The sequence below is a fragment of the Pseudorasbora parva genome, chromosome 7, assembly GCF_024679245.1.
Source record: "Pseudorasbora parva isolate DD20220531a chromosome 7, ASM2467924v1, whole genome shotgun sequence".
Taxonomy (NCBI): Eukaryota; Metazoa; Chordata; class Actinopteri; order Cypriniformes; family Gobionidae; genus Pseudorasbora; species Pseudorasbora parva.
This window is the reverse complement of record NC_090178.1, coordinates 10,260,290-10,286,940: the sequence shown is the minus strand read 5'-3', so window position 1 is coordinate 10,286,940 and position 26,651 is coordinate 10,260,290. Positions and strand designations below refer to the sequence as shown.

Here is a 26,651-nt window from a genome sequence, read left to right as displayed (position 1 = left end):
CCAAAGCGAATAACATAAATAATAACAGACATTAACATAAATAATAATAATAATTGATGTAATAATAAAGAAAATATTACAACACAGTATAACATAACTTGAACTTAAATAAACGGTGTAACAAATTAGAACATTTGATACCACAGTGTTTTAACATATATAAACACACTCACACATACTGGGGGTCAGGTGGTGGACAGTAGGGACACACACTGAGGTCAGATGCTTTACACACATTAAACACACATTCACCGGCTTTCTCTCAGGCTGTTGCATGCACACACGTATCTCGCAGCCAGCGCGGCTGTCTGTCCCTCTCCTAGTATTATATCTATTTTTTCTATTTCAGTCATGGCTGTAAAGTTATTTATTAATGTATTAAATTTATTAAAGTAGAGGTCTCTTATAGAAATGTATTTGTGACAGTGAAGGAGGAAGTGCGTCTCTGTCTCTCCTGTCCTACAGTGAACACACACCCTTTGCTCTCTGGGTAACCACCTCTTTCTGTGTCTGCCCGTCTCGATGGCCAGACTGTGCTCACTGAGCCTGTACTAGGTCAGGATCCGTCTCTGCTTTGTGTCTATGACACTCTGGAGATATTTTCCAATTCATAATTTGATTTTAGAGTTCGATAGAATTGTAATTTACTTTATGTTTTAGTTTCCTGATCCCAATGTTCCAAATATGTATTCTTAGATTGTTTGATAATTTGGTTTGTTCTGATGTTAGTGTGAGAAGCAGTGCTGGTCTGAGACTGGTGAGTGTTAGTGGAGTTAGTCTGGTTAGTAAGTCTCAGGACCAGCTGACTGAGGGGACTTTTTTCGGGGTTCAGTTCTTGGGTTTGTAACGCTTTAAAATGTAGCGATTCTGTGGGACTTGATTTTAGGTGCATCCAGAATTTGAGGGATCTTTTTTGCATATTAATAATCAATGGGAATCTGCCTAATTCTGCCCTACATGCATTTTTGGGTGTTTTTCTTTGTAATTTTAGGATAATTTTGCAGAATTCAGTGTGTAGGGCTTCTTTTGGATGCCTGTCCCATTTAGTGTAGCTCTGATCACGAAGTGGACCCCAAACCTCACTACCATACAGCACTATGGGCTGAATCATGCTATCAAATATTTTAATCCAGACTGGAATCGGTAAATCAATGGTTTGGAATTTTTTCTTAATGGCATATAGAGCTCTTCGAGCTTTGTCTTTGAGAGCATTCACTGCCAAACTGAAACTCCCCGATGCAGTGATAACCAGGCCGAGGTAAGTGCACTGCATCGTGTGCTCTAGGGCGGTGCTGCCTAGACTGAACTGGTGTCTGTGTTTCTGACATCTGGGCCTTTTCTGAAAGACCATAATGTTGGTCTTTGTGAGGTTGACTGCCAGGGCCCAGTTCTGGCAGTATTTCTCCAGCAGGTCATCTGCGTACAGCAGGAGCTTTACATGGTCGTCTCCTAGAGTGAGTCCAGGGCCTGTAGACTGCAGCTGCACCGCTAGTTCATTAATGTAAATGTTGAACAGCGCCGGACTCAGGCTACAGCCCTGCCGCACTCCTCTCTTCTGGGTGAAGAATTCTGTGTGTTTATTGCCAATTCGTATTGCACATTTCTTGTTCGAATACATTGATTTTATAATGTCATATAAACTTTACCCCCTACACAGCTTTGTAAAAGTTTGTGATATAATCCGTTGTGCCAAATAGAATCAAATGCTTTTTTGAAATCGACAAAGCATGCAAATATTTTTCAGTTTTTGGTCTGTTTTACGTGTTTATTGATTAGGGTGTGTAGGGTGTAAATGTGATCAGTAGTTCTGTGATTTGGAAGAAAGCCAATCTGATTCGGACTCAGGACATTGTGTTCGTTAAGAAAGTTTACAATTCTATTGTTTAAAATACTCCTAAATAACTTCCCCAGATTACTGCTCACACAAATGCCTGTGAAATTATTAGGGTCCAATATATTTCCACTTTTGTGAATTGGGGTAATAAGTCTTGGCTCCAGATGTCAGGAAAACAGCCTGAACTAAGTACAATGTTGAATAGTTTGAGCACAGGCGTCTGCAGCTCAGGGATGCTGTGTTTCAGCATCTCACCCAGAATGCTGTCAGGACCACAAGATTTCTTATTTTTCTGGCTTTTAAGTTTGTTTGTTTGTTAATTCTTCATGTGTAATTGGGAAGTCAAGTGGATTCTAAAATTATTTTTAAATGTGTCTTCATAAATTTGTAGATTTAGTTTGATCTGATTATAATTCTCATTGAGGTGTTTTGGTGGGATTTCTTTATATCATTTTTCAAAATGCTTCATCCAGATTTCTCCATCTTGTATTGGTAGATCTTGTGGTTTTGTTGTGCTCAGATTATTCCATATATCCCAGAACTGATTGTGATTGATTGAGTGTTCAATTTCCTGTAAACCTTTGGTCAGAGTGTGTTGCGTTTTCACTCTAATTGTGTCTAGTTTAGTTTTGAACAGTATTCTGTTCGTATGTCTGTGTTGTCTGGTTCTTTATGTTTCAGATTTGATCATTTTCTAAGTTGTTTTCCTAATGTGTTGCAGTCTGAGTCAAACCATTTTTCATCTATTGGTGTTTTTTTTAGTATATTTTTGCCTCTCTTTTTCAATTCACTTTTATATGCTGCTTTTTTAAATAATGTAATTTATTTCATTTGTAGCCACATTTAACACCATCTGTTGTTTCGAAATGTGTAGTAATAAATGTATTTATCAGATGTTTTACTTCTTCCGAATTGAGGCTTTGGATAAATCTCTCTCTCTCTCTCTCTCTCTCTCTCTCTCTCTCTCTCTCTCTCTCTCTCTCTCTCTCTCTCTCTCTCTCTCTCTCTCTCTCTCTCTCTCTCTCTCTCTCTCTCTCTCTCTCTCTCTCATTATTTAATATTGGTTAGTTATCCTCAAACATAATTATACACTGTGGTGCAAAGTGTGCAAATCAAGTACGTTGTGACTTGGAATCAATTTCAGTGAAATTGATTCCAACCTTATATTCCTAACATCGATTTATTACGCAAAGCCTACAGTGTGATACTCTAATAAGCATTAAAAAAAAGCAAACACCATTTGACTTGTAATTTCCACAGAACTGAATACATTGTAAGCATAGGTTTCCTTTAATAAAATATTGCTTGCCTTCTTTTGAATGAATTTGGTTATAGAGCTTCTTGAAATGCATTGTGGGATTGCCTTCTGCATAAAGAGAGAAGAGTCTTAAATTCTGGATAAATCGAGGTCAGAAGCACGCCTACAATTTGTCTAGGTAGGCAGCTCCTGGATTTTGGAACAGGTAAGGAGTCCTCATTTCATTCCCAGTACAGCACCTGTCAGCTAGACAGATCACAGTTTCTTTTCCCAGAGGAACGGTCCAAATAGATGTGAGAAAACGAAAGGGAAGGCCTCTAAGGCTGAGCACTCGAGAGGGCAGGTTTGCAAACAGCACCGTCATAGCAGTCACTATGGAGACCAGGAGGCAGCGAGGTACAGCAGTATCTTAAAGGTAAAGTCTTTACTACAAAACAGAAGTTCAACACCAAAACGTCTGACAGCATTAGCAGGTAACACAAGCACAGTTACTCCACAGTACAAAGATTAGATGATATACCACTAGGGGTGGACGATAAATAGAAAATTCCCAATAACAATAGAGATTAAGCAACTGCAATGTTGTAATTTGCCCATTAAGTTTTCTTAATGTAATTAGGCATTACACTAATGGCAAGTTTTTTTCTCCCATATATTTTATATATTTATGCATGCATGTATGTACGTATGTATGTACTGTATGTATGTATGTATGCTTTACAACAAGGTTCATTAGTTAACTACATTAATATATATAATAATGAACTGCACTTATAAAGCGATTTATTTATCTTTGTTAAAGTTAATTTCTATATTTACTAATACATTATTAAAATCTTGCTAGCATTAGTTAATGCACTGTGAACTAACATAAACAGCTTTCTTTTTATTAACTAATGTTAACAAAGATGAACAAATACAGTAACAAATGTACTGCTCATGGTTAGTTAATGTTAGTTAATACATAAACTAATGTTAACTAATGAAACCTTATTATATATATATATGCCAAGTCAAAAAGTTCATAATCTTTAAAATGCTAATAATTTTAACATAATAAGGGATTATAAAAAGTATGTCATTTTTGATTTAGTACAGGCCAATATTACAGCAAAAAACATGCTTTTTATGATTCCTCCTATTTTATCAAAAAAATTAACATTTTGCAGATTCTGCAAGTATAAACCTTTGAGGACAACTGTATATACTATTTATATATATAATGTATTTTATTTTATTTAAATTATTTAAATTTTGCAGACTTAATTGGCATATAAAAGAAATAAAAAATTAATAAAAATAAGAGAATTTTAAAAAAAATTATTATGCAGTAGTTAATGTATGCATTTGGCCTTTTGCATAGTAAACTAAAACATGTATCTGTATTTTGCCTTTTCTTGCCAAATAATTTTCTGATAAATACCTTAACAATGTTTAGTGTTTTGATCTTCCTTTATATTTCAAATGTTAAAAAATATATTTTACTCACACACACACACACACACACACACACACACACACACACACACAACACACACACACACACACACACACACACACACACACACACACACACACACACACACACACACACACAAACACACACGTCTATGTGGTTTACATAGGCGTACTGGTCTTTATACTCTACAAAGCGTATTTTCTATCCCCTTACACTGCCCCTGCCCCTAAACCTACCCATCACAGGAAACATTCTGCATTTTTACTTTCTCAAAATAAAAATAAAAAATAAGCATGTTTTTAAAGCTATTTGAAATATGAAGACATTTGAAATGTCCTCATAAACCACATTAATTGTGTAATACCAGTGTAATACCCATGTAGTTATACAAATTAGTGTCCTCATAAACCACATTAATTGTGTAATACCAGTGTAATATCAAATTTGTGTCCTCATAAACTACATAAACACACACACACACACACACACACACACACACACACACACACACACACACACACACACACACACACACACACACACACACACACACACACACACACACACACACACACACTAGCAACAACGACCGTTACAAATTACTTTGACGGATTGATGGTTTCTTTGACTGGAGGGGAAAAACAAACTTTAAACCATTTTAGAGCAAGTTCTTAAATACTAATATCATAATAAATAAAATAAAAGAAATAAACATACTAATAAAATGAAAATATCACCCAGTTATAGTCATCAAACCAGAAATAACTAATTTCTTAGGGATTTAAATAAATTGCTTCTAAGAATGAGGGCAAGTCAACAAAACTCATGGCAGGCATTTGATTACAGAGGGTGTGCAAATATCACGTCTGACAGTAAAAAAAACACACCCTTGAGCCAGGTGATCTCAAAACCTACTCAAAAGCAAATATACAGAAGTACATCTGTTTGTGTCGTATAAATATTTTATATATCCATTTGTCCTTCGTTGATAACTAGTATTAGATCAATATTTTAGGCGTGATTTGCCAGGTAATTACCAAACAGGATAACAAATACAATGAATGTTTCCAAATAGTTTTCCCGAACACTTTCTCCAGCTAACATTAGTCAGACAGAGTGTTTTGACAGCACCAGAGAGCCACAATCTTCCCATTTTTTATCTGTCTTCTAGTTGTTTCTACATATTAAACTGGGATACAAGGAAGTATTTTAACAATTACATTCAGCTTTAAATGTGAATGTGTTGACATTGAGTTAATTATCTAAAGTCCAAAATTACAGCTCCTATTCGTCTTGACAAACACATGAATACCTCGGCAACCTAAGGGAGAGCTTTTCTGCAAGACTGGCATTCTTCCTATCAGCTGATGAAAAACAAAGCACAATGTTTCCTGACTAACAATGAACAGCAGCTGTCACCTCATGATTTCACTGTTCCATTAAGGCCCTCTCACATGATTCCTGTAAACCAGAAAGCATAAGATACAAAAGCACACAGAGCTTCGATTCTGGAAATTGTTAGAAAATTCCCAGAGAGCCTTCAGTACGAACGCATGCCATGCTCAGGACCTGTCTGATTGTGTGAAAGTCCCTCAAGAGCACAGGTTAAATGATGAGGCTGTGTGGTGTGAACAAGGAAATGTCACATACCGCGGTCACTTTCTCCAGGTCTGCTTCAGAGGAGGTGGGAGAGAGCGGGCTGCTGGGACTGAAGGAGGGAGAGCTGCCCGCACTGGACGCATACTCCGGATCAGGAACATACAGAACCTGCAAACACAATGCAATGTAACGCACAATCGATACTCACACACACTCTGGACCTCTAGTGTTTCTGCGTTTAGCTATTATGCCAGTCGCAGTTGGAACAATCTTCCTGAGACTCAAAACACATCTGTTTAGCTATTCATTTACTGAATGAGCACTGTGCCACTGTACATCCGACTGATTTCGCTTAACAGATTCAAGATTTCAGATCAAGAAGAAATTTAGAACATCAAATTTTCAAACTGCAGAAATTCAGATCGTACAGAAAGTAGGCCAGAGGTCATCATCAGGGAAGAGTAAAGGATGTCAGAAAAGTCGAACGGAGCACCATCTGATCATTTCATTTCCAATTTGTAATGGAATAAAGAGAAAAGATCAAACAGCCCTTTAATATTATAATATATATATATACACACACACATAAGAGATTTTATGTTTTTTTTTTATGTTATTGAACTCTGAAGCCAGGACGAATAACTTTGTTTTGTTTGAATGATCTGACGTGTTCTCGTCCACGTCAAACCGCGACTGGCTGCATGTTCAATGCTTACGCTCAAATTGTTGCTGACCAAACTTTTTACTGTTCCAATCTTTTTTTATGGATAGTAAAATGTTAGATCCAGGAAAATTGAGCTGCTCTGTCCACGCCCATGAGCTTCGTCATAAAGGCAGTTACATACGGTTCTGTCAGAAAAACTGTCACACTTGTGATCTTCTGATTAATATTTCCTAATTTAGTAATAGTCCTATTATTCTGAAGTGGAACTTAACATTGGTCTGTGCTTTAGCCTACACCTGCTTTTCGCTGTCCAGCACAGCCTCACCCTCAGATTTTACTACGCACAATTAAATAAAACAGGCCAGGTGCTGATTAATATTTCACATATCAGGAGCCATATCACCCTGTAGCCTGAGCCTGGTCAGTGCCTGGATGGGAGACCAACTGGGAAACCTAGGGTGCTGCTGGTAGAGTTGTTAGTGAAGCCAGCAGGGGGCGCTCACCCTGTGGTCTGTGTAGGTCCTAACACCCCATTATAGTGATAAGGACACTGTCAAAGAGCACCGTCATTCGGATGAGACGTTTAACCGAGGTCCTGACTCTCTGTGGTCATTAAAAATCCCAGGATGTCCTTCGATACAGAGTAGGGCTATAACCCCGTCATCCTGGCCAAATTTACCCATTGGCCCCTGTCCATCATGGCCTCCTAATAATCCCAATACTGTCTCCTCTTCACCAATCAGCTGGTGTGTGGTGAGCGTTCTGGCGCAATATGGCTGACGTCGTATCATCCAGGTGGATGCTGCACATTGGTGGTGGTTCAGGAGATTCCCCCCTTCCATATGTAAAGCGCTTTTGAGCGTCTAGAAAAGCGCTATATAAATGTAACAAATATATCGGACACACATTTTTTTCTGTGAAACACATTAAATTGCACAGAAGAAAGCCCGATCTAGGACTTGTCCTGTACAGTTTTAGAAGCAGTAGCCTATTACTGCTATAATACTATTATTTTGTTGAACAACAGACCTGGGCTGAATCCGAGATCGCCCCCTATACCCTCAAATAAGGGCATTATTTGAGGGGAAAGCCATTGTCCGAAACCATGGACATGTTCAAGTGCACTCATTCAACCCCACAACGCAATAACAAGTGTAGCTCTACAGCCGATGTAGGCTACACTCAACGGCTGTCCGACTTCACGTTTTCATTCACTGGTTCAAGTTAACAGTAGCCTATTAGTGGACTAAATAGGGAATAGTAAATGAGGGTTTAGGGGGCGATTTTGGAGTCAGCCCTGGAGAACGACAGATGACGTCAAATACTGAGATTTTCTTCACTAATCAGCGATTTGTAAACCATGCACGAAAAATCAGAAATCTAGCCGAAATTTAATTTTCCTTGCATTAATCTAAACTAAACAAAAAAGTATAAAAGGGCTTTTCTCTTGAAATGATCAGATGGTGCTCTGTTCGACTTTTCTGACATCCTTTACTCTTCCCTGATGATGACCTCTGGCCTACTTTCTGTAAGATCTGATTTTCTGTGGTTTGATTGTTAGAATATTGAATTTAATGTTCTGAATTTCTTCTTCATCTGAAATCTTGAATCTGTATTTTCAAAAACTGAATTTCTTCCAGTCTATTTATTCAGAACAAAATATCTGCTGTTAAGAAAATACATGTCTATACAATTTCGACGTAAAAACATTTCAGATGTGTTCAATTTCAAATGTTCTATATTCAACATTTAAAAATTCAAATTCAAAACTATGTAAAATGCAACATAATATTCAATTTAGTTAGATTACATTTAGTCAATAATTCAGATTTATACAATTCAAATTCAGATCATTTTGTCATATTTCTAGCTCCATATTAAAACACTCACATGCATACACACTTTTTTATTGACATTTTTTAAACATTTCCATGTCAAACTGTAGATCACAGGGTAAGTACAGGGAAGAAACTGCATCAAAATCTTTAAGTTCATCCCATCTAATGTTGTCTCTCCAGGTGCACCTCTGATCTCTGATCTCTGAATAGGGCTCCACTCATGTTAGTTTGGAGGCAGAGGAGTCAGCGTTGAGGGGTTGTGCAGCAGTCCGAAACACTGGGGAGGATTACGCTAATGGAAGGAGCTGCAGAGTTTGGTCATGTGATCCGTGCTAAGAGCTCTCCAGCTGTACTGTGTCAGGCGGCAGTCGCCATATCCAGTGCCTGACTCTATCTATTACCCTCTCATTACTGTGCCCAGCACCACGTGAATATCAACGATCCAGACTTCAGCTTTGCTTAACATGCACTTGTGAGGAGATGATGAAGCAATACTGGAGCTGTTTAGCAAGAGATCTTTCATAACCGCTCATGCACTAGAAAGAGAGAAGTCATTAATCACTCCATCTAGCTGAAAGATATTATCTGATTAAATGTCATATCGGCCAGTAATTGATATGCTGTTGCACTATATTAAACAGCAAGAGATTGATTCTGTGTCTAACGCTTGGCAAAGATCTAATGGCGAGAAGCATTGTAATGAGTGTCTGCTGAAGAAACCCGCCATGAGTGTGTGATTTTTGTGACTTTATAGCCAACATGTAATGGCATTTACAAACTTTTTTTTTACTTCTGTAGTGTGAAGCATTTCAGAGAAAAATATTCAATGAGTAAAAGCAAAAATTTGGGTGTTAAAGGTGCAGTATGTAAGATTGACAGCTAGTGGTCGAAATAGCTACTGCAGTCCACCCCCTTCTCCTCACACTCAATGCCATGCTGGTTTCCAGGAGTGAGAGAATTGTCAATAAAAGCCACACTGTAAGTTTATGAGTTGATTTATCTGCATTTTTAATATGCTCTCGTTCATAGAGATTTTTTGATGGATGCCAAGGCTTTTTAGGTCAGCTAGAATCTGCGATCTCTGACCCAGTTTGTTTGCTGGCTCTAATGGCAGCAATTTGTTGTGTTTTGTGTGTTAACAGGCAACCTTTGATGTCGAAAATACTATTGGGTAAACTGGCAGCGTGGTATTTTGCACAGACCAAAACAAAAACAGACATTCCGAGATGTAATGCACATTTCAAAGCATAATAACTACACTGTAAAAAAAAATATTTAAAACATAAGTTACCTGGTTACCTTACTATTTTGAGTTAATTGAAATTCAAAATTTGAGTTAATACAATTAACATTTTTGAGAATAGACAACCTTTATTTAACTGTTATTAAAATATTTTAAAGGCATATTGGGTACTTGTGTTTTATTTGTGATGACGCAGTGAAACATGCCAAATTGTGCTATTTTTATGATTTATAAAAAAAATTATGTGGCTCAGATACAATAATATTTTGAGTTTCTGTTTATTAAACCTATTTACTTCATTGTATCAACTCAATTTTAATTTCAATAAACTCAAAATTTTAAGGCAACCAGGTAACTTGCTTTTTTAAGTTAAACCAACAAAACAGTGTGACTGTGGCATTATTATTTTAGAGAAACAAGTATGTAAATTTAGCATGTTTCCTAAATATCTGCAAATAAATTATGGTACTTTTATGCTTTAGTAAAGTGATAAACGTTCATACAGCACCTTTAACTTAGCCTGGCTCTGCCCTCCTACGTACTTCCACTCAATTTTCATTTTCCTCAGTACTACATCTGAGACCGAGGTGTATTCTTAGGTTTTCTCCGAACACATTTTTACCGGTCCAATCAGCTAACAGAGGGAGTGGCTGAGAACAATGACGTTGATGTCGTGTGCTAGTTTGAGTTGTAGTTCAGTAATGGAAGTAATCAGTAATCTTTCTCTTTTCAGAGAATGATGCGTGCGAAACCATTCAGTCCGTTGTGACAACACTGCCGAATATCCAGAAGTTAGAGTCGGAGCAAGAACAATCTTTGCTGAGGTTTGTTGGTGGCCCTCGTCCCCAACAGGTTGAATTTGGGAAAAGTTTGATTTTCCAGCTCACTCCGTTAGTGGTGAAGGAGTTGCTGAAGCCCTATTCGAACGCGAATTGTTCCTCGTGGGGTTGGAAGGTATTGCCATCATTTAAGTTACAGGGACTAGTCAGTTATTTTATTGTCGTCCATTTTCCACCACCCGCGTAAAAATCCCCGGCCGAGATACCTACTGCTTTTGACAATCCAAGGTCGTGTGGTGATGTAATAGCTGTCCGAATCCACATCTCTGAGTCTTCAAGAATATATCACTTCAAAATTTACTGTTTATAATCTGTTTTGACCACTGCAGAGCAGCGTACAGTTGTGCTTTGCTGTTATTTGGATGCACTTGTATTTCTTTAAAATACTGGCATGTATTTACAAGAGCAGTATATTTCATCACCATTAAACAAAATTTAAAGAAAACATTTGAATTGGGCCGTTATTTATAGCAGCATTTATTATCATACATACCAAGCATATGATATTTTATTTACACCATACAATCATGTTACGGACCACAAAACTCTCCCCTCCACTGAGAATAAATCACAATCAGAATGCAGGAGTTTTAGGTTTTATCACTGAGGTGGCGTGGCGTGCGTGCTTGCACATTTATTTTGACAGATTTCCGTGTGAGAAGAGTGCATGATATACGTCACGACCAAACGTTAACGGTTGGTTATGGCAGATCTAGAGTAGCTCTGGGGAGATCCAATAGTGTTAAACTTTAACAGAGAACCCGCCTTCGCGGAAATAAACGCTTGTTAATGGAGAGTGGCCAGACTCTCTGTACAAATTAAATGTACGAGAGTCTGGTAAGACCAGGCTACCTTTAACTATCGGTATTACAACATTAGATTAAAACATTACCAAAAAACAAATAAAACATAATAAACAAAAAACCCATTTTACTTTAGAAATGCAACATATATTTACAAGTGAAAACACATACCTGACCAGGGACCACATTTCTGGAGAAGAGTTTGTTGAGCTGAACAAGTTCGTTGGGAGTGGTGTCAAACTTCAGCGAGATGCTGTTTAGAGTGTCCCGCGACTCCACCTGCACAACCAATGTACAAAAACATGTAAAAACAAGGAAAAGGGAGAAAAGAAAACCTTTTATTTGGGTTCCTTTTGGTCAACACAATGTGGATGTCCCACTCTTCCATCAAAAGTCTGGGTCTGGTATGATTTTTGAAAGAAGTCACTTATGCTCACTAAGGCTGCCTTTTTTGATAAAAATACAGTAAACACAATATTTTCAAAAATTAAAAAAATACATATTTGAATATATTTTAAAATATAGTTTATTGCTGTAATGCACAGTTGAATTTTCATTACTCCAATCTTCAGTGTCATATGATGATATGCTGATTTTCTGCTCAAGAAGCATTTATTATTATCAGTTAAAACACTTGTGCTGCTTATTATTTTTCTGGAAACTTTCTTGGGTATTTTTCAGGATTTTCTGATATATAGAAAGTTCAAAAGAACAGTGATTATTTGAAATAAAAATATTTAGTCTATACGCTCACTTTTGATCAATTAAATGTGTCCTTTAAGTATTAATTCCTTTCCAAACAAACATTAATATTCATCTCTAGTCCAATTTGATTAAATTCTGATCCAGGTTGTGCTACTCCACATTATGCACATGTCCATCAAAACGATGTGTGAGATTTGGTGAGTGATCATTTTATCACACTATAAACCTAAACACTAATACTACAAAATATTAGCCAGCAGACCACTATAGAGTCAAATAATAATAAATAAACAAATAGAAAAAATAAATAAAACTTGAGGTCACAGACTGTAAGAAAAGACCAAAAAAGAGAAAAAAAAATGTTTGTGTTTGACATTGAAACAAAGTGAGAGGACAAAACCCTAACAGCAAGAGAAATGTTGCATGGTGTAAGCATATTCTTCCTCTTTTGCACATGCAGGGTGGAACTTATTGCCGCATGATCAATTCTACAGAACACTGACATGCTAAATTCCTCTCACTCTCCATATCACTACAATACAAGTCCTTTAAACATTTAAATCTGACAGTCAGATGATCATTACGTACGTTGATAATGTCTTTATGTAAAGGATTACATAGTTCTGAGACTGTCTGATTGTACTGTATATCAGGAGTTTCTCATGTGAGGATGGCAGTGAGATAATCAAGGGTAACATAACACAACACAGCATTTTGTCTGCAGGAAAAAAGTATGGAAGCCAAACATTTACATTTGTGTTCCACAGAAAAAGTAAAGTCATACAGGTTTGGAACAACTTGAGGATGAGTAAAAGATGAGTAAACTAACCCTGTAGTCACTTCCTAACAAACAAATATAATGGTCTGGATAGTGGTCTGCTGGCTGACATTCTGTAGTAGTAGTAGTGTTTAGCTTACAGTTAGGTACAATGATCCCTCAACAAATCTCAAATACTTGGCTCTTCATCAAGTACACTATGTTTTGTTTCACATGAATCTATGTGCCAATTTTTTTGCAGCATGAGCGCTGTGCTTTTGAGAAACCACATCAAGTTAAAAGCAGTTAAACTTTGAAAAACAGGCCTCAAGATCCCTGTTTTGAATACAAGAATGTGTCCTGTGTGAACAAGCCCTGAGAGGACAAGCCAAAAAAAAGCATTTAAAGTAAATATTAAACTGAAATGGTTTACGCCGTCACACAGAGTTTTCCCCAACATCACACAGCAATGCCATTTCTACTCGGAATTAGACTTATGTGAGTTGTGTTTCTTAGAGAATGAAAGAAATCCCCCCACGAATTTGCACAGAAGTTTTCTGGTCGTCTCCAGATGAGACCGCCAGTAGTCGATATTCCCAATGCCCCCATGCTAGCCGTGTCCTTTCATCCCGTCTGTCTGGCACAGAACATTGATTCCCTGCAAAAGGCATTTGAAACCGGCTCTTCCGTGGGCTATTTATTTGTAGTTTCTGAAAGCTTCATTTCAGAGCAAACACAACCTGCCTTTACTGGACACTAATGCCTCTGTTAGATGGCAAATTTATGATTTGCTCTGCAGTCTAGACGTGCTCTATCCTTCGTGTTCTCTATCCTCCTAATTCAATAGTAGGAAGTCCCGCTGAGGTCTGTCGTCCTCTTTCTGAAGGCAGCCGCGGATAAAAATATCATTTAATATCCAACACAAGCAGTGCCAGCGGAGATGTCAACCATTGCCAGTCGCTTCTATTTGGGAAAAAAAGACACATGCAGCAGAACGAGTCATCAGAACAGTCTAGACAAACTCAAAGTTTCCCAGATATGAGAGACACAAGGTTCCTTCTGGGAGACAGAAACTGTGAATGGAACACGCAAGTCAAATCCATTCTTGTTAAAAAAAGGAGGATACAATTAGAGTTTGTAGCCTTCTGCATCTCTACAACAGAGTCAACAATGAAACTATTAATTAACGATGTAGAGAACATATCTGCTGAGAAGATGTACATCTATTAAAAAACACCAGAACGTATCCGCTTTTATACTGGGTTGCCGACACAAATGATTATCAAGGTTAATACTTCTTCAGGCAAGTATAATTCTTTATAGGCCGTTTAGCCACTTGGCACTTTAATAGAATCTGCAAGCGGAGGCACATTTTACAACGTCTTCTAACACGACTCATCCATTCTGTATTTAGAGTCAAAGGCCTCTTAGGTCATTAGGATCAAGTCTAGTTATGTTTAGGGTTGGTTCTAAACATCCTGAGACAGCATTTAGCTACTACACCACCCACCCTCCAGCTGGGAGCAGCTTCCACAAGTTCTCACATGTCTCATCAGCAGTCATACAAGTCCATAACACCATTTGTGTGTATTTTTTAAAAAATATTATAAGTGCTTTATTTTCACTGCATTTTACTCATTTCCTTCAATGCATTTTGCACATTTTTAATTAAAATTTAAATAATTTTTTATATGAATTAATTTAATTTTTTAATAATTTATGCCTGTGTAAAATACTTTGAAATGCCACAGTGTACATTTGCCTTGCATTCTGTTATCTTGCAACATTGCAAACGCCGTGATCCATCAAAACAACATCAGACAAACACATCTACTAAAACACATACGTTGTGTTAATGTGTGTGCACACAAACTTGTATATTTTCTCATAGTATTTCAATTTAAAATGGCAAAAAATGGCTTTGTGCGTGTGTATGTGTGTGTGTGTGTGTGTGTATCTTTTTTCATTTTTTTTGTTGGTTTAATTTAAAGAACCTGGTTGCCTTAAAAATTTGAGTTTATTGAAATTTAAAATTTCAGTTGATACAATGAAGGAAATCAGTTTAATAAACTCAAAATATTATTGTATCTGAACCACATAAACAATGTGATAAATCATGAAAATAGCACAATTTGCCTATATATTCTATATTGCCAAAAGTTTTGGGAAACCTGCCTTTACATTAAATTTAATGACATCACATTCTTAATTCGTAGGGATTAATATGTAGTTGGTCCACCCTTTTCAGCTATAACAGCTTCAACTCTTCTGCGAAGGCTTTCCACAAGGTTTAGGAGTGGGTTTATGGGGATATTTACCATTCTTCTAGAAACAAATTTGTGAGGCACTGATGATGGACGAGAAGGCCTGGCTTGCAATCTCCGCTTTAATTGATCCCAAAGGTGTTATATCGGGTTGAGGTCAGGACTCTGTGCAGGTCAGTCAAGTTCCTCCACAGCAAACTTACTAATCCATATCTTTATGGACCTTGTTTTGTGCACTGGTGTGCGGTCATGTTGGAACAGTAATGGGCTATCCCCAAACTGTTTCCACAAAGTTGGGAGCATGAAATTGTCCAAAATGTCATTAAAACTGAAGCATTAAAAGTTTCTTTCACTGGAACAAAGGGGCCAAGCCCAACCCCAGAAAAACTAAACACCATATTCCCCCACCACCAAACTTTACACTTGGCACAGTGCAGTCAGGCCAGTACCGTTCTTCTGGCAACCGCTAAACCCAGACTCATCCTTTGGATTGGCAGACAGAGAAGCATGATTCGTCACTCCAAAAAACACATCTCTATTGCTCTAGAGTCCAGTGGCAACATGATTTACACAACTATATCATTGGTGATGTAAGGCTTGGATGCAGCTGCTCGGCTATGGAAACGTATTCCATGAAGCTCTCTATGCACTGTTCTTGAGTTAATCTGAAGGTCACACAAAGTTCGGAGATCTGTAGCTATTGACTCTGCAGAAAGTTGGTGACTGCACACTGTTAACATGGCCTACCACTTCGTGGCTGAGTAGCTGTTGTTCCCAATTGCTTCCACTTTGTTATAATACCACTAACAGTTGACCGTGGAATATTTAAAAGTTGCCCAGTTTACATTCTGACTCACAATATCAGGGTGATCTGCAGAGTTAAATATCAATATTCAGAAGAATATTTTCATCAGCTTTGATCTTCATATTTATGAGGATTAATCTTAAATATAGGATATGCTTCAGCTTTCCTTTATATATTCTTAAATTTGATCAATACATTAAATTAGAATAACGCTATATGGTTGTTAAATTAAATAATTTACACTGACAAATTACAACTGCAATAAATAATGTTACGAGATTGTTTTAACTATATTTTTTAAATACAATAAGAAACGTTGGAAAGAATGTTTAAACATGAACCAAAACTATCAGTAGGTAGCGGCAGGTCTTAATGAGTGAGTCATTGAGTCGGTTCGTTCAAACGACTGATTCGTTCATGAATGAGGCAGTCGTTTACGAAAAGGTCATTGAATCTTTGATTCAACCGATTCATTTAAATGCTGAATCATTCATTAACACACTATTGCTGTGAGATGCGTTGTGGTTCAGATGTGTAAATATAATCTGATCTTGGAAATATTTTCGCTGCTGTAATAGAACAAAAGCAGTTTATATTGCATCTAAAATGTAAGTGACTAATTTTAATTAATTGTTTATGGAACTGTCATGAAATCAGTGTCACATTTTCAGTCGTGATGGTATTCAGAAAAACACCACTCTTGGTTGTGTCATGTGATGTTTTTTAACTGTATTATACGTTATCAAATATTAAAACCTTCACATTTTGAATATTTACTGCAGTATGTTACTGGTATTCTCTTTACGAGCGGCGTTGGTTTGTTTCCATTGCTCCTCGAGAGTCTGCGCAATTGTCAACAGCGCAACCGTCAGTTCGTACATTAGCCTATTACCGGTATTATCCATTAATTATCCAAACAAACCTTAATCTCGAGCCCTGAAACTGATCAGAAAATGTAACGAAACGTTGTAAAAATGTAGTGGAGTAGAAAGTAAAATATTTGCTGCAAAATGTAACGAAGTAAAAAGTATGCACTATTGATTCTACTTGAGTAAAGTACAGATCCGTGAAAAATGTACTTAAGTAAAGTAACGAAGTATTTGTACTTCGTGACATTCCACCACTGGGGGTGTCCCAATACTTTTGGCAGTATAGTGTGTATATAAACACACAACACACACAGTATGCAGTGTGTGTGTGTGTGTGTGTGTGTGTGTGTGTGTGTGTGTGTGTGTGTGTGTGTGGGACTGAGTGAGTGAGTGAGTGAGTGAGTGAGTGAGTGAGTGAGTGAGTGAGTGAGTGAGTGAGTGAGTGAGTGAGTGAGTGAGTGAGTGAGTGAGTAAATGGATGGATGGATGGATGGATGGATGGATGGATGGATGGATGGATGGATGGATGGATGGATGGATGGATGGATAGATAGATAGATAGATAGATAGATAGATAGATAGATAGATAGATAGATAGATAGATAGATAGATAGAAGCAGCATGGCAGTGAGTGTGCTGACTTTGTTTACTCTACTAGGATGACAATTAAGGTCACATCTGTCAGGTATGGAAGGAGGAGTACAGAAGGATCTTTATTCTAATTCACAGAATATTAGTGGAGGCTAAACTCTCTGGAGATTCTAGTAAACACAACCCATAAACATTTACAACAACAAACAAAGGAACTGAGAAAACACAGGGCTTAAATACCAGAGAAACAAAAATTGATACAGAAAAAGTGTGAAAGACTAATTAACAAATAAGGGAAGGGAACTAACCAGAAAAAAAATCAGGCAAGAAAAACAGAAACAGAACACAGGAAAAAAAAAAAAAAACAACATCCCATGTTCTTGACTAGTTTTGTGAGATTCACAGAACACACAGCTCATCAAACTGAAAATGACATTCCAGCAAACTGTGCAATCAGGCAGAATGTCAAATCAGACGAGCTCCATACTGCGTGGGACATCACGGCTGCCGTGGCATGAGGGTTGCCATAGTGACGCTGTCATTACTACCCTCATGGCACACGCTGGCTAACTGCGTCGATGATCACTTAAAGAACTAATTTTAGCCCAGCATTCTTGGCAAGATGTTGACGTTCTCTTTTTCACAGGACGTACAAGAGCCAGCACTTAACACCACAAAATATCTTCCATGCTTTAAGTATGTTATTTCTTGAAAAACCTGGGAGTACCTTGTAAAACCATGGTAGATGATATGCTAATCATTCAGTACTATGGTAAATATAAAAATACCATCTGAAACCATTACTATATCTCCACAGCACTTTAGGACTAGCTGGAGCAGTCTTTAATATTCCAACAACCTGTTTTGGAAGAAGAAAGCAGGAGGTCAAGGGGCAACTGGACACACATCTGGTCACACACATTCACAGCATGAAGCTCTTTTTCAAACTAAAAGTATTCAAAACAGCTCAGACCAGTGATACAGTTCCAATTGAGCTTCATGTATAGTCATAAATTTACTTTTTAAGAGTGATTGCTGTGATTTGCTGACGTTGAATACAAATCAATGCAATTATAAATATGCACAGAATGTATATTGATTTTGTGCACAGTATGCATCATGCATAATGAGACTATAAGCTTTAATCACTAGCTACACAACTTCAGTGCAGTTAAAACTACTCTAGCTGAATCAAGAGTATTGTAGGACTCATCAACAGACTCAAGATCATTAAAGCAGATGCTGAATCCTCAGTGTTTCTCTCCGATGAGATCTCAATCTCTCTCGCCCTTTCCTGTCCAACTGATTTAATTGGTCACAGACCAGCCAATATTCAGAGCCCACTGATCTACGGAGTCTTACTAGAGACAAAGCAGATGGGCTACAATACTTTAGCTCTCCTTCAAACCCTTGAGGTCAAGACTGCTTCTTAAGAAAACAGCAATGCAGACATTCCCCTGTACCAGGAGTAGGGTTGGGTATCGTTTGAATTTTAATAATTCTGATTCCAATTCTGCGGGTCAATTCCGATTCTTACTGATTCCTAATTTCGATTAAAAACAACAACAAACAAGCAAACTTGAATATCATAAACATTTATTCTAAGTCTTATTGCAAAGCATTATATTGAAGCTGAATACCATGCACACAATTCAACAGGCTAAAGAACACTTAGACAAGTAACTTTTGCCTATGGTTTAAAAATTCAATATCAAAAACAACTAGCCTAACTAATTCCAAGCATTATTAAAGGCAAGTAAACAATTAGCAATACAATTATTTACACACAAATATAATCAAACAAAGATATCTTTTCAGGTATTCAGTTAGAGAAACTGTAATCAAATGTAAAATAACACTGCAATTTATAAATAAAAATATTCATTACAAACATAGTTACAAATGTTATCCAGTCAAGAACAGCAAGTTAATTTTCTGTCTTTTATTGTTTGATTTACGTTATTTTATATAGACGGCAGCAGTAATATTAGGTTGCTGTCACTTTAAGAGATACACAGCTCCAATATACTATTACACATGTTTTTTTTTTCAAATGTTTACATTCACTTAAGACATAAGTGTTTATCTTGGATATCTTGACATATTTTTTGTGTTTATTTGTGTGCAAAAAGACAGAAGAGAACTTTAGTTGTAACTCAACTTTAGTTCAGTATGACTTACTATACAGTATGAGAGTTTTGTCATTTTGGATGTGTGTGCAGAAAACAGTATGCGAGTCTTCTTGTGCTTGAATTGTTTAAAGTCGTATTAAAAAGCATACAAAGAAATCTATATGCGGGATCAAATTGCATGTGTCTTATCGAATCCACGGTTGTTGGAAATTCTAAAACGGAACTGATTCTCTAAACCCATCCCGAAGCAAGAGGTAAGGCTTTCATAATTATGGAGGCAGTTTCTCTGAAAATATTACAGGTATAGTTCACCCAAAAATTAAAACTGTAAATATCATAATTTCCCTATACAATGAAAGTCAATCGGGTCTAAAATAACCCTACAACCTACTGAGTTTTATAGTATGGGCATGTTAACCCCCACCAACGACCACAAACAGCCTCATGACACGCTGTTTATGCCCTGTGACAAATGCCCCACAGTCGTCTTGCACACTTTTCACGCTCTGCGGAAAACAAAAGCCCTGTCAATCATTTTTGGCCGACAGAGACAGATCTTCAGTGTGTGTGTGTGTGGGGCGGGAGGGGGAGACGGGTGTCAGACACCTGCCCAGATCCGAGGGGAGAAAAGAACCGTCTGGAAACAGAACCGTCACAGCAACAGCATCGCTGCCTCTGATGAGCAGAGCACGTCAACTACACCAGCATCCGATTCCACGGCTGCCTGATGCCAGTTCTCAACTGAATCTGCCCATTTTACAATCATAGGGTGCTGGTGTTCGAACGGTCAGTCTAAAACAAATTATTAATATTTACATTTCATATATATGTGTCATATATATATGAATTTCTTAGAATTATTATCTGTTGTAAACAACATTTGCTGCATCAAAAGCAACTCACTAAATGACGGATGGGTCACAATGGTTGACTGGTCTAAAATATTATTTATGATTATTAAATTATAAGGCAGTGTTTTTAAGATGGATGCTAATAATAATAAATGTTTCAAAATAAATCAATAAATTTAACAACCCTTTTTGAATGGTAGTATATATTAAATAATATCAAATAATATGTAATATATATATTTAAAAATATTTGATAATATATATTAAAATAAATATCCACAACTTGTGGTATTAAATACACTTAATTAATTAATTTTGGATTAGGGATGGGTGACACTGCTTCACTATTATACTGATCATCCAAATATCAAATATCAAGGTTGACTGATTTATATTTTTTTCCTATTTAGTTTTTCATATATATTTACACAGTGTGTAAACAGTGTTTTAAACAGCATGCTGACAATGTGCTGTGCTCAAGACAGTTTAAATGTATCGATTAGTTGAATGATTAATTGAATAGTCATTCAGGTAACTGACTAGTTGACTTTAAACGTCCTTCCTTTGGATGTTAAAATATGTTTTCAAAACTTGTTGGCTTGTAAACAAAGACAGTAACCTAGCCAGTTCGTTTAAAGGGTCGTTTCTGATAGACCTTATCAGATTCCCCGGCCGAGCACCAGCACCAGCACCAGCACCAGCACCATTTTTGGTGGAAAAGGGGTATGACTCCAATCTTCTGGCTAAATGACACCTCTAGCTGCCAGCAGTTTCCTCTCCTCGGTCTCTCCACTTCCAGGCAGAACTCCAGAGCTCCGCTCAACCCACACGCTCCTCTGTTACTAGGGAGAGAGACGAGAAGCGCTTTGCCCGCAGCTGGAATTTGAGGGTCATTTCAAGAACACAACAAGCTGTTAAGATAGACAATCGAAGCTCACACAGTCTCTCTCGCACACGGCACACACACACGCCGAATCAATAGAAATGCAAATGCAGAAAGGAAGGTCATTCACCAATACTCTGCTGGAATGCATGTTGATAAGCTTAGAGGACATTCGCATGCAGACCAGTGAAAATAAACAGGCTGATGTAAACATTCACGCACCCTTTCCATACTAAACGCTAATGAAAACACGCTTGGTCTCAAATCCTCCCTGTGGACACGCACACAGTCCTCGAGCAAACTCTCAGAGAAATCTCGCAGGTACATGTGGAAAAATCCTCAGAGTAAACAGTGCTGGGACGAGCTCCACGAGATACGACCCCTTCAAAACACAAAGCACATGCACAGAAATAACAAGGAAAAGGATGGATGTTCTCACTTACGGAATACTCGATAGTGCCCTTCGGTCTCTGGAACGACATCCGCCTTCCATCCTTCTTCTCCGGCGTCTTCTTCTGCCCGGTATCTGAAAGCAAGCGAGGGAAGGTTCTCATTATGTTCATGTTCCGCTCTCCCCTCAGCTTGACACAAGCTGCCGAGCTCTCAGCCTCGACCGACGGCTCATCCGTCAACAGCGAGTGTGAACGAGCGTTTCTGGTGAGCCAGAGAACGCAGCTTTTCTCTCTCTCCCCCTCTCTCTCTCTCGCCTCCCTGTCTACCTCCCTCCTTTCCCCGCTGTCTCTCTCTCTTTCTTTCTCGCTCAGCACAATGACAGCCGATGTGTCTTCACCTTGCAATGCCTCCCGCTGCTGCAAACACCATAACAGACAGAGACCACCCTGACCTCTGTGAGAGAGAAGAGAGAAAGAGACAGAGATCTAGTGATCCCACCACCTGACACTATCACATCTGTGTTGTGCTGTGATTCTGGGTGTCTTTGAAGCAAATGTTAATGCTAATACAGCTATGTTATGTATAGGCACTGACTGAATTCAATTCAATACCGACAGCATTAGTTAATCTGGGATGTCAAATCGTACACTACACCAAGGGGAAACTTAGTAGTGAGAAAACGACCTAACATACGTTAATCTAGCATGACATGTACACTACTATTCAAATGTCTTGTATAATTTTGAGTATTTCTTAAAGTCTCTTCAGCTCACCAAGGATGCATTTATTTGATCATAAATACAGTTAAAAATAGTAATAGTTAAATGTCATTTCAATTTAAAATAACTTTTCTATATTAATATATTTTAATATGTAATGTATTCCTATAATGGCAAATGTAACATTTTAAGCATCATTACTCGAGTCTTTAACGTCAAATGATCCTTCAGAATTCGTTGTAATATGCTGATTTGCTGCTCGAGCAACATTTCTAATGATCAATATTGATTTTTGGAAACTGATCATTTTTTCAGAATTCTTTAATAAATATAAAGTTCAAAAGAATAGGATTTATTTGAAATTTATTTGGGTATCATTATAAATGTCTTGACTGTTGATCAATTTAAAGCAGCCTTGCAAAATAAAAGAACTAATTTCTTACTGACCCCAAACTTTTCCAAAGATTCAGAGGTCTTGTAGCCTAGAAATCTAGACGCACCCTAGCGGCAGCAAATTTAATCTGCCCGCAAGTGTCGTCTAGGAACTCTCAATTCACTTCTGAGCTGTATTCCCCTCACTCTGGACGAGGCAATCACATCGTGTATAGAGTCGGTGGGTGGGGCCATAATGACGACGGCCGAGTTGCGTTTGCGTGCTTCTAGTAAACACAGAAACTGGCGAACGGCGGCGGTCTTTCGAATCAGCTTTGACTGCGATTCTGGAAGACTTGGAGTTAAGCTTTTCTCTGAGAAAAGAACAAAGAGCGGCACTGAAGTCATTCTTAAAAAGGGAAGATGTGTTCGGAGTTTAGTCGACCGGATACGGTGAATGTTTAATCTATCAACTAGCTCTGCTTCACCTTCGTTGCTCTGGTTGGTGTAGCGCTATCCTATCGCGTGCAGAGGGAGTTTGAAAGACAACCGTTTATCCCGCCCCTCGGATTGAGCCCTGTCTATGGTGAGTTTCCAGACCAAACATCTTGATGTGGGTCTGGCTTGTCAGGCTAGAGTTCTTGACCTTCTTGATCTAAAGCAACTATTAAAATCATACAACATTTATAGTGATAAAAATGTACTACTCATTATTAAATGAACACACAGCTGTATCCCAAATTTAGTTTGAGGGCATGTTACAGTATTTTCCCCCCATTGTCAAACACGTAGCATTCCTCAAATTGCCACAGCCAGTAGGTAACATCATCTGAAACTTTTCTATAGCACAATCGGCGACAAGAAAATAAGTGCATAGCATTTACAACAAATTGCAGCTGATTGCATTCATCCAGCTATTTCAACTCTGGTACCTAAATTACTGTAAGAAAAATGGTTACACTTTATTTTAAGGTGTCAGTTACAGAAATTGCATGCACTAACAACGTCACCTTAAAATAAAACTGAAAAAATAGCCTCTTTTATATGTATGAGAATTATAACTTTCCCACTACAAATGTATCCAGGTGAAGTGAAATAACACTCATTATCTCTTCATCACGGTGGGATGTATTAGGCAGCAAGTGAACATTTTGTCCTCAAAGTTGATGTGTTAGAAGCAGGAAAAATGGGCAAGCATAAGGATTTAGGCGAGGATAAGGGCCAAAATGTGATGGCTAGATGACTGGGTGAGAGCATCTCCAAAACTGCAGCTCTTGTGGGGTGTTCCCGGTCTGCAGTGGTCAGTATCTATCAAAAGTTGTCCAAGGAAAGAACAGTGGTGAACTGGTGACAGGGTCATGGCGGCCACATTGACCCATGTGGGGAGCGAAGGCGATGTGATCTGATCAAACAGACTCTAATATAAAGGTGTCAGAATACACAGTGCATCGCAGTTTGTTGGGTATTGGGCTGCATAGCCGCAGACCAGTCAGGATGCCCATGCTGAGCCGTCCACAGCCAAAAGCACCAAAAATGGGCACGTGATCTTGATTCGGCATCAAAACTCGACCATTGGACCGCATTACATGGATGGCCGAGTGTGTGTGACGGTTACCTGGGGAACACATGGCACCAGGATGCACTCTGGGAAGAAGGCAAGCTGACGGATGCAGTGTGATGCTTTGGGTAATGTTCTGCTGGGAAACCTTGGGTCCTGCCATTCATGTGGAAGTTACTTTGACACGTACAGTACATTGTTGCAGACCATGTAACCCTTTCATGGAAACGGTTCCCAGGCGGCTGTGGCCTCTTTCAGCAGGATAATGCGCCCTGCCACAAAGCTAAAATGGTTCAGGAATGGTTTGAGGAGTTGACTTGGCCTCCAAATTCCCCAGATCTCAATCCAATCGAGCATCTGTGGGATGAACAAACAAGTCCGATCCATGGAGGCCCCACCTCGTAATTTACAGGACTTAAAGGATCTGCTGCTAACATCTCAGCGCCAGATACCACAACACACCTTCGGGGGTCTAGGAGAGTTCATGCCTTGACAGGTCAGGGCTGTTTTGGCAGCAAAAGGGAGACCAACATAATATTATGTTATGCCTGATCGATGTATATAATTAAAAATGTAAAATATCCAAGACTAAAAGGTAATGTGTAAGTATGTAGTCTTATGGGTGTGTGTCTCGGTGTGTATGTAGTTTACAAAGTTATCACAGCAATGTTAGCAAATCCCACATGATCACTTTGCTTAAAGAGTCAGTCCATCTCCACATTACCTCCCGAATCCGTCGGCTAACAGGTACTGCACTTGTGACAGTGTGACAGAGAGACGCTCGGCTATGCAGCCATGAGTCATAGTCGTCCTGCTATTTCTGTGCTCACACCAAAGAGACGGCAGCGAAAGAAACCAGGCCAACGCAAGCGCCGATATGAGCGCTGATCTTTTATCCAGCACTTTCACGCCTGTGTTTGAGAGTATAACCTGACAAACAGCAACAGTGGCAGATCCTTTTTTATTTACAATATATGTCGCTGAATGAGAGGCCTCAGAGGGCCTGGAAAATAGTTTTATTACTCAGAAACACAGTCATGATATTTATAAAGCTAATCTAAACTGATTCAAAGGATTATTTTAAGATTCCCACATGCAGACATAGTGTTGACATATTTTAAATGAATCAGGAGGACATCTGTGCAGAAACTTAACTGAAGGGTTCTTACTTTTAACAAAATAAATATATTAAAAGAAGAAATATATTTAATAGATTTGGATAATGGATAATGTTCTGGATGTCATGGATAATGTTCTGAATGTTAAGGATAATGTTCTGATTCCCATGTATAAAACATTATAAAAACAAAACCTGTTAATTTAAATCTAAAATATACACTTGCATTTATTCTAGATTTGAGAACTCAATTGCCTTTATTAACAGAGGATTTAAAAACTACACAATGGTAAAAGGCAAAAAGATGTCTATGTATTCCAGGACAACAGCATTGACCGAGGTATGAGTCAGAGACTCAGTGAGCAAACACACAGCAGAGATAAGTTCCATGAAAAGCTGCAAAATTATATGGAATTGAACCCTCACATGTGTGTGTATCGCCTGAAACAGGCTTTTCACACGCTGAGATAAGAGCTACCACAGCGAAACAAAACAAAGAGCTCAATGTGTGTCTGAGAGACACCAAATCCATCGTCTCTGCGGTTCTGGAACATTCTTTGTGCTGCCAGTGTCCACCGAGAGCCGTTCTCCATCAACAAAATATGACAAATCCCTTAAATAAATATTCATTTATTCTCATGCCCATGACACCCTGGGTCTGTTCCAAAACTTGGTAAGCTGCATCGCTGTCTGCATATGGCATCCTAGCTCAAACGAAACCTTATAAGTCACTGATTTGGAACACTAATTAGGCAGCTGCAATTAAATAGCACTTTTGGAACAGCCTTTGCTACTAATGGTGCCTATAAAGGCTCTAAATATAAAGGCCACTCACTGCTAATAAGAACTAGTGTTCAATGGTCACAACACAGGTGGGAAATTTGGGACAAGGTCACATGCAGTTCTCTTTTTTCCTTTCAGTAGAAAAAGGGGAAATAATATTATTCATCAGATACATTTGTAACATTTTCCCTATTTTGTCTCTAAATGTAATACTAAGTGTACATGCACAAAACACAAATGAGTACCTCAGTCTTGTGATTTTAAGCAGTAAAAGCTCTCAAACAAAGCAGCTCTAATGGTCCGCTGTTATACAAT

General features: G+C 38.1%; 1 protein-coding gene across 1 annotated transcript in view; it reads right to left on the bottom strand.

The window, feature by feature from the left end:
• oxr1a (oxidation resistance 1a) overlaps positions 1–26,651 on the bottom strand; it is a 200,328-nt gene that overhangs the window by 59,213 nt on the left and 114,464 nt on the right. Inside the window, 3 exon segments of the mRNA XM_067448060.1 lie at positions 6,202–6,318; positions 11,709–11,816; positions 21,838–21,920. Of these exon segments, the coding sequence (XP_067304161.1) occupies positions 6,202–6,318; positions 11,709–11,816; positions 21,838–21,920 (308 nt within the window).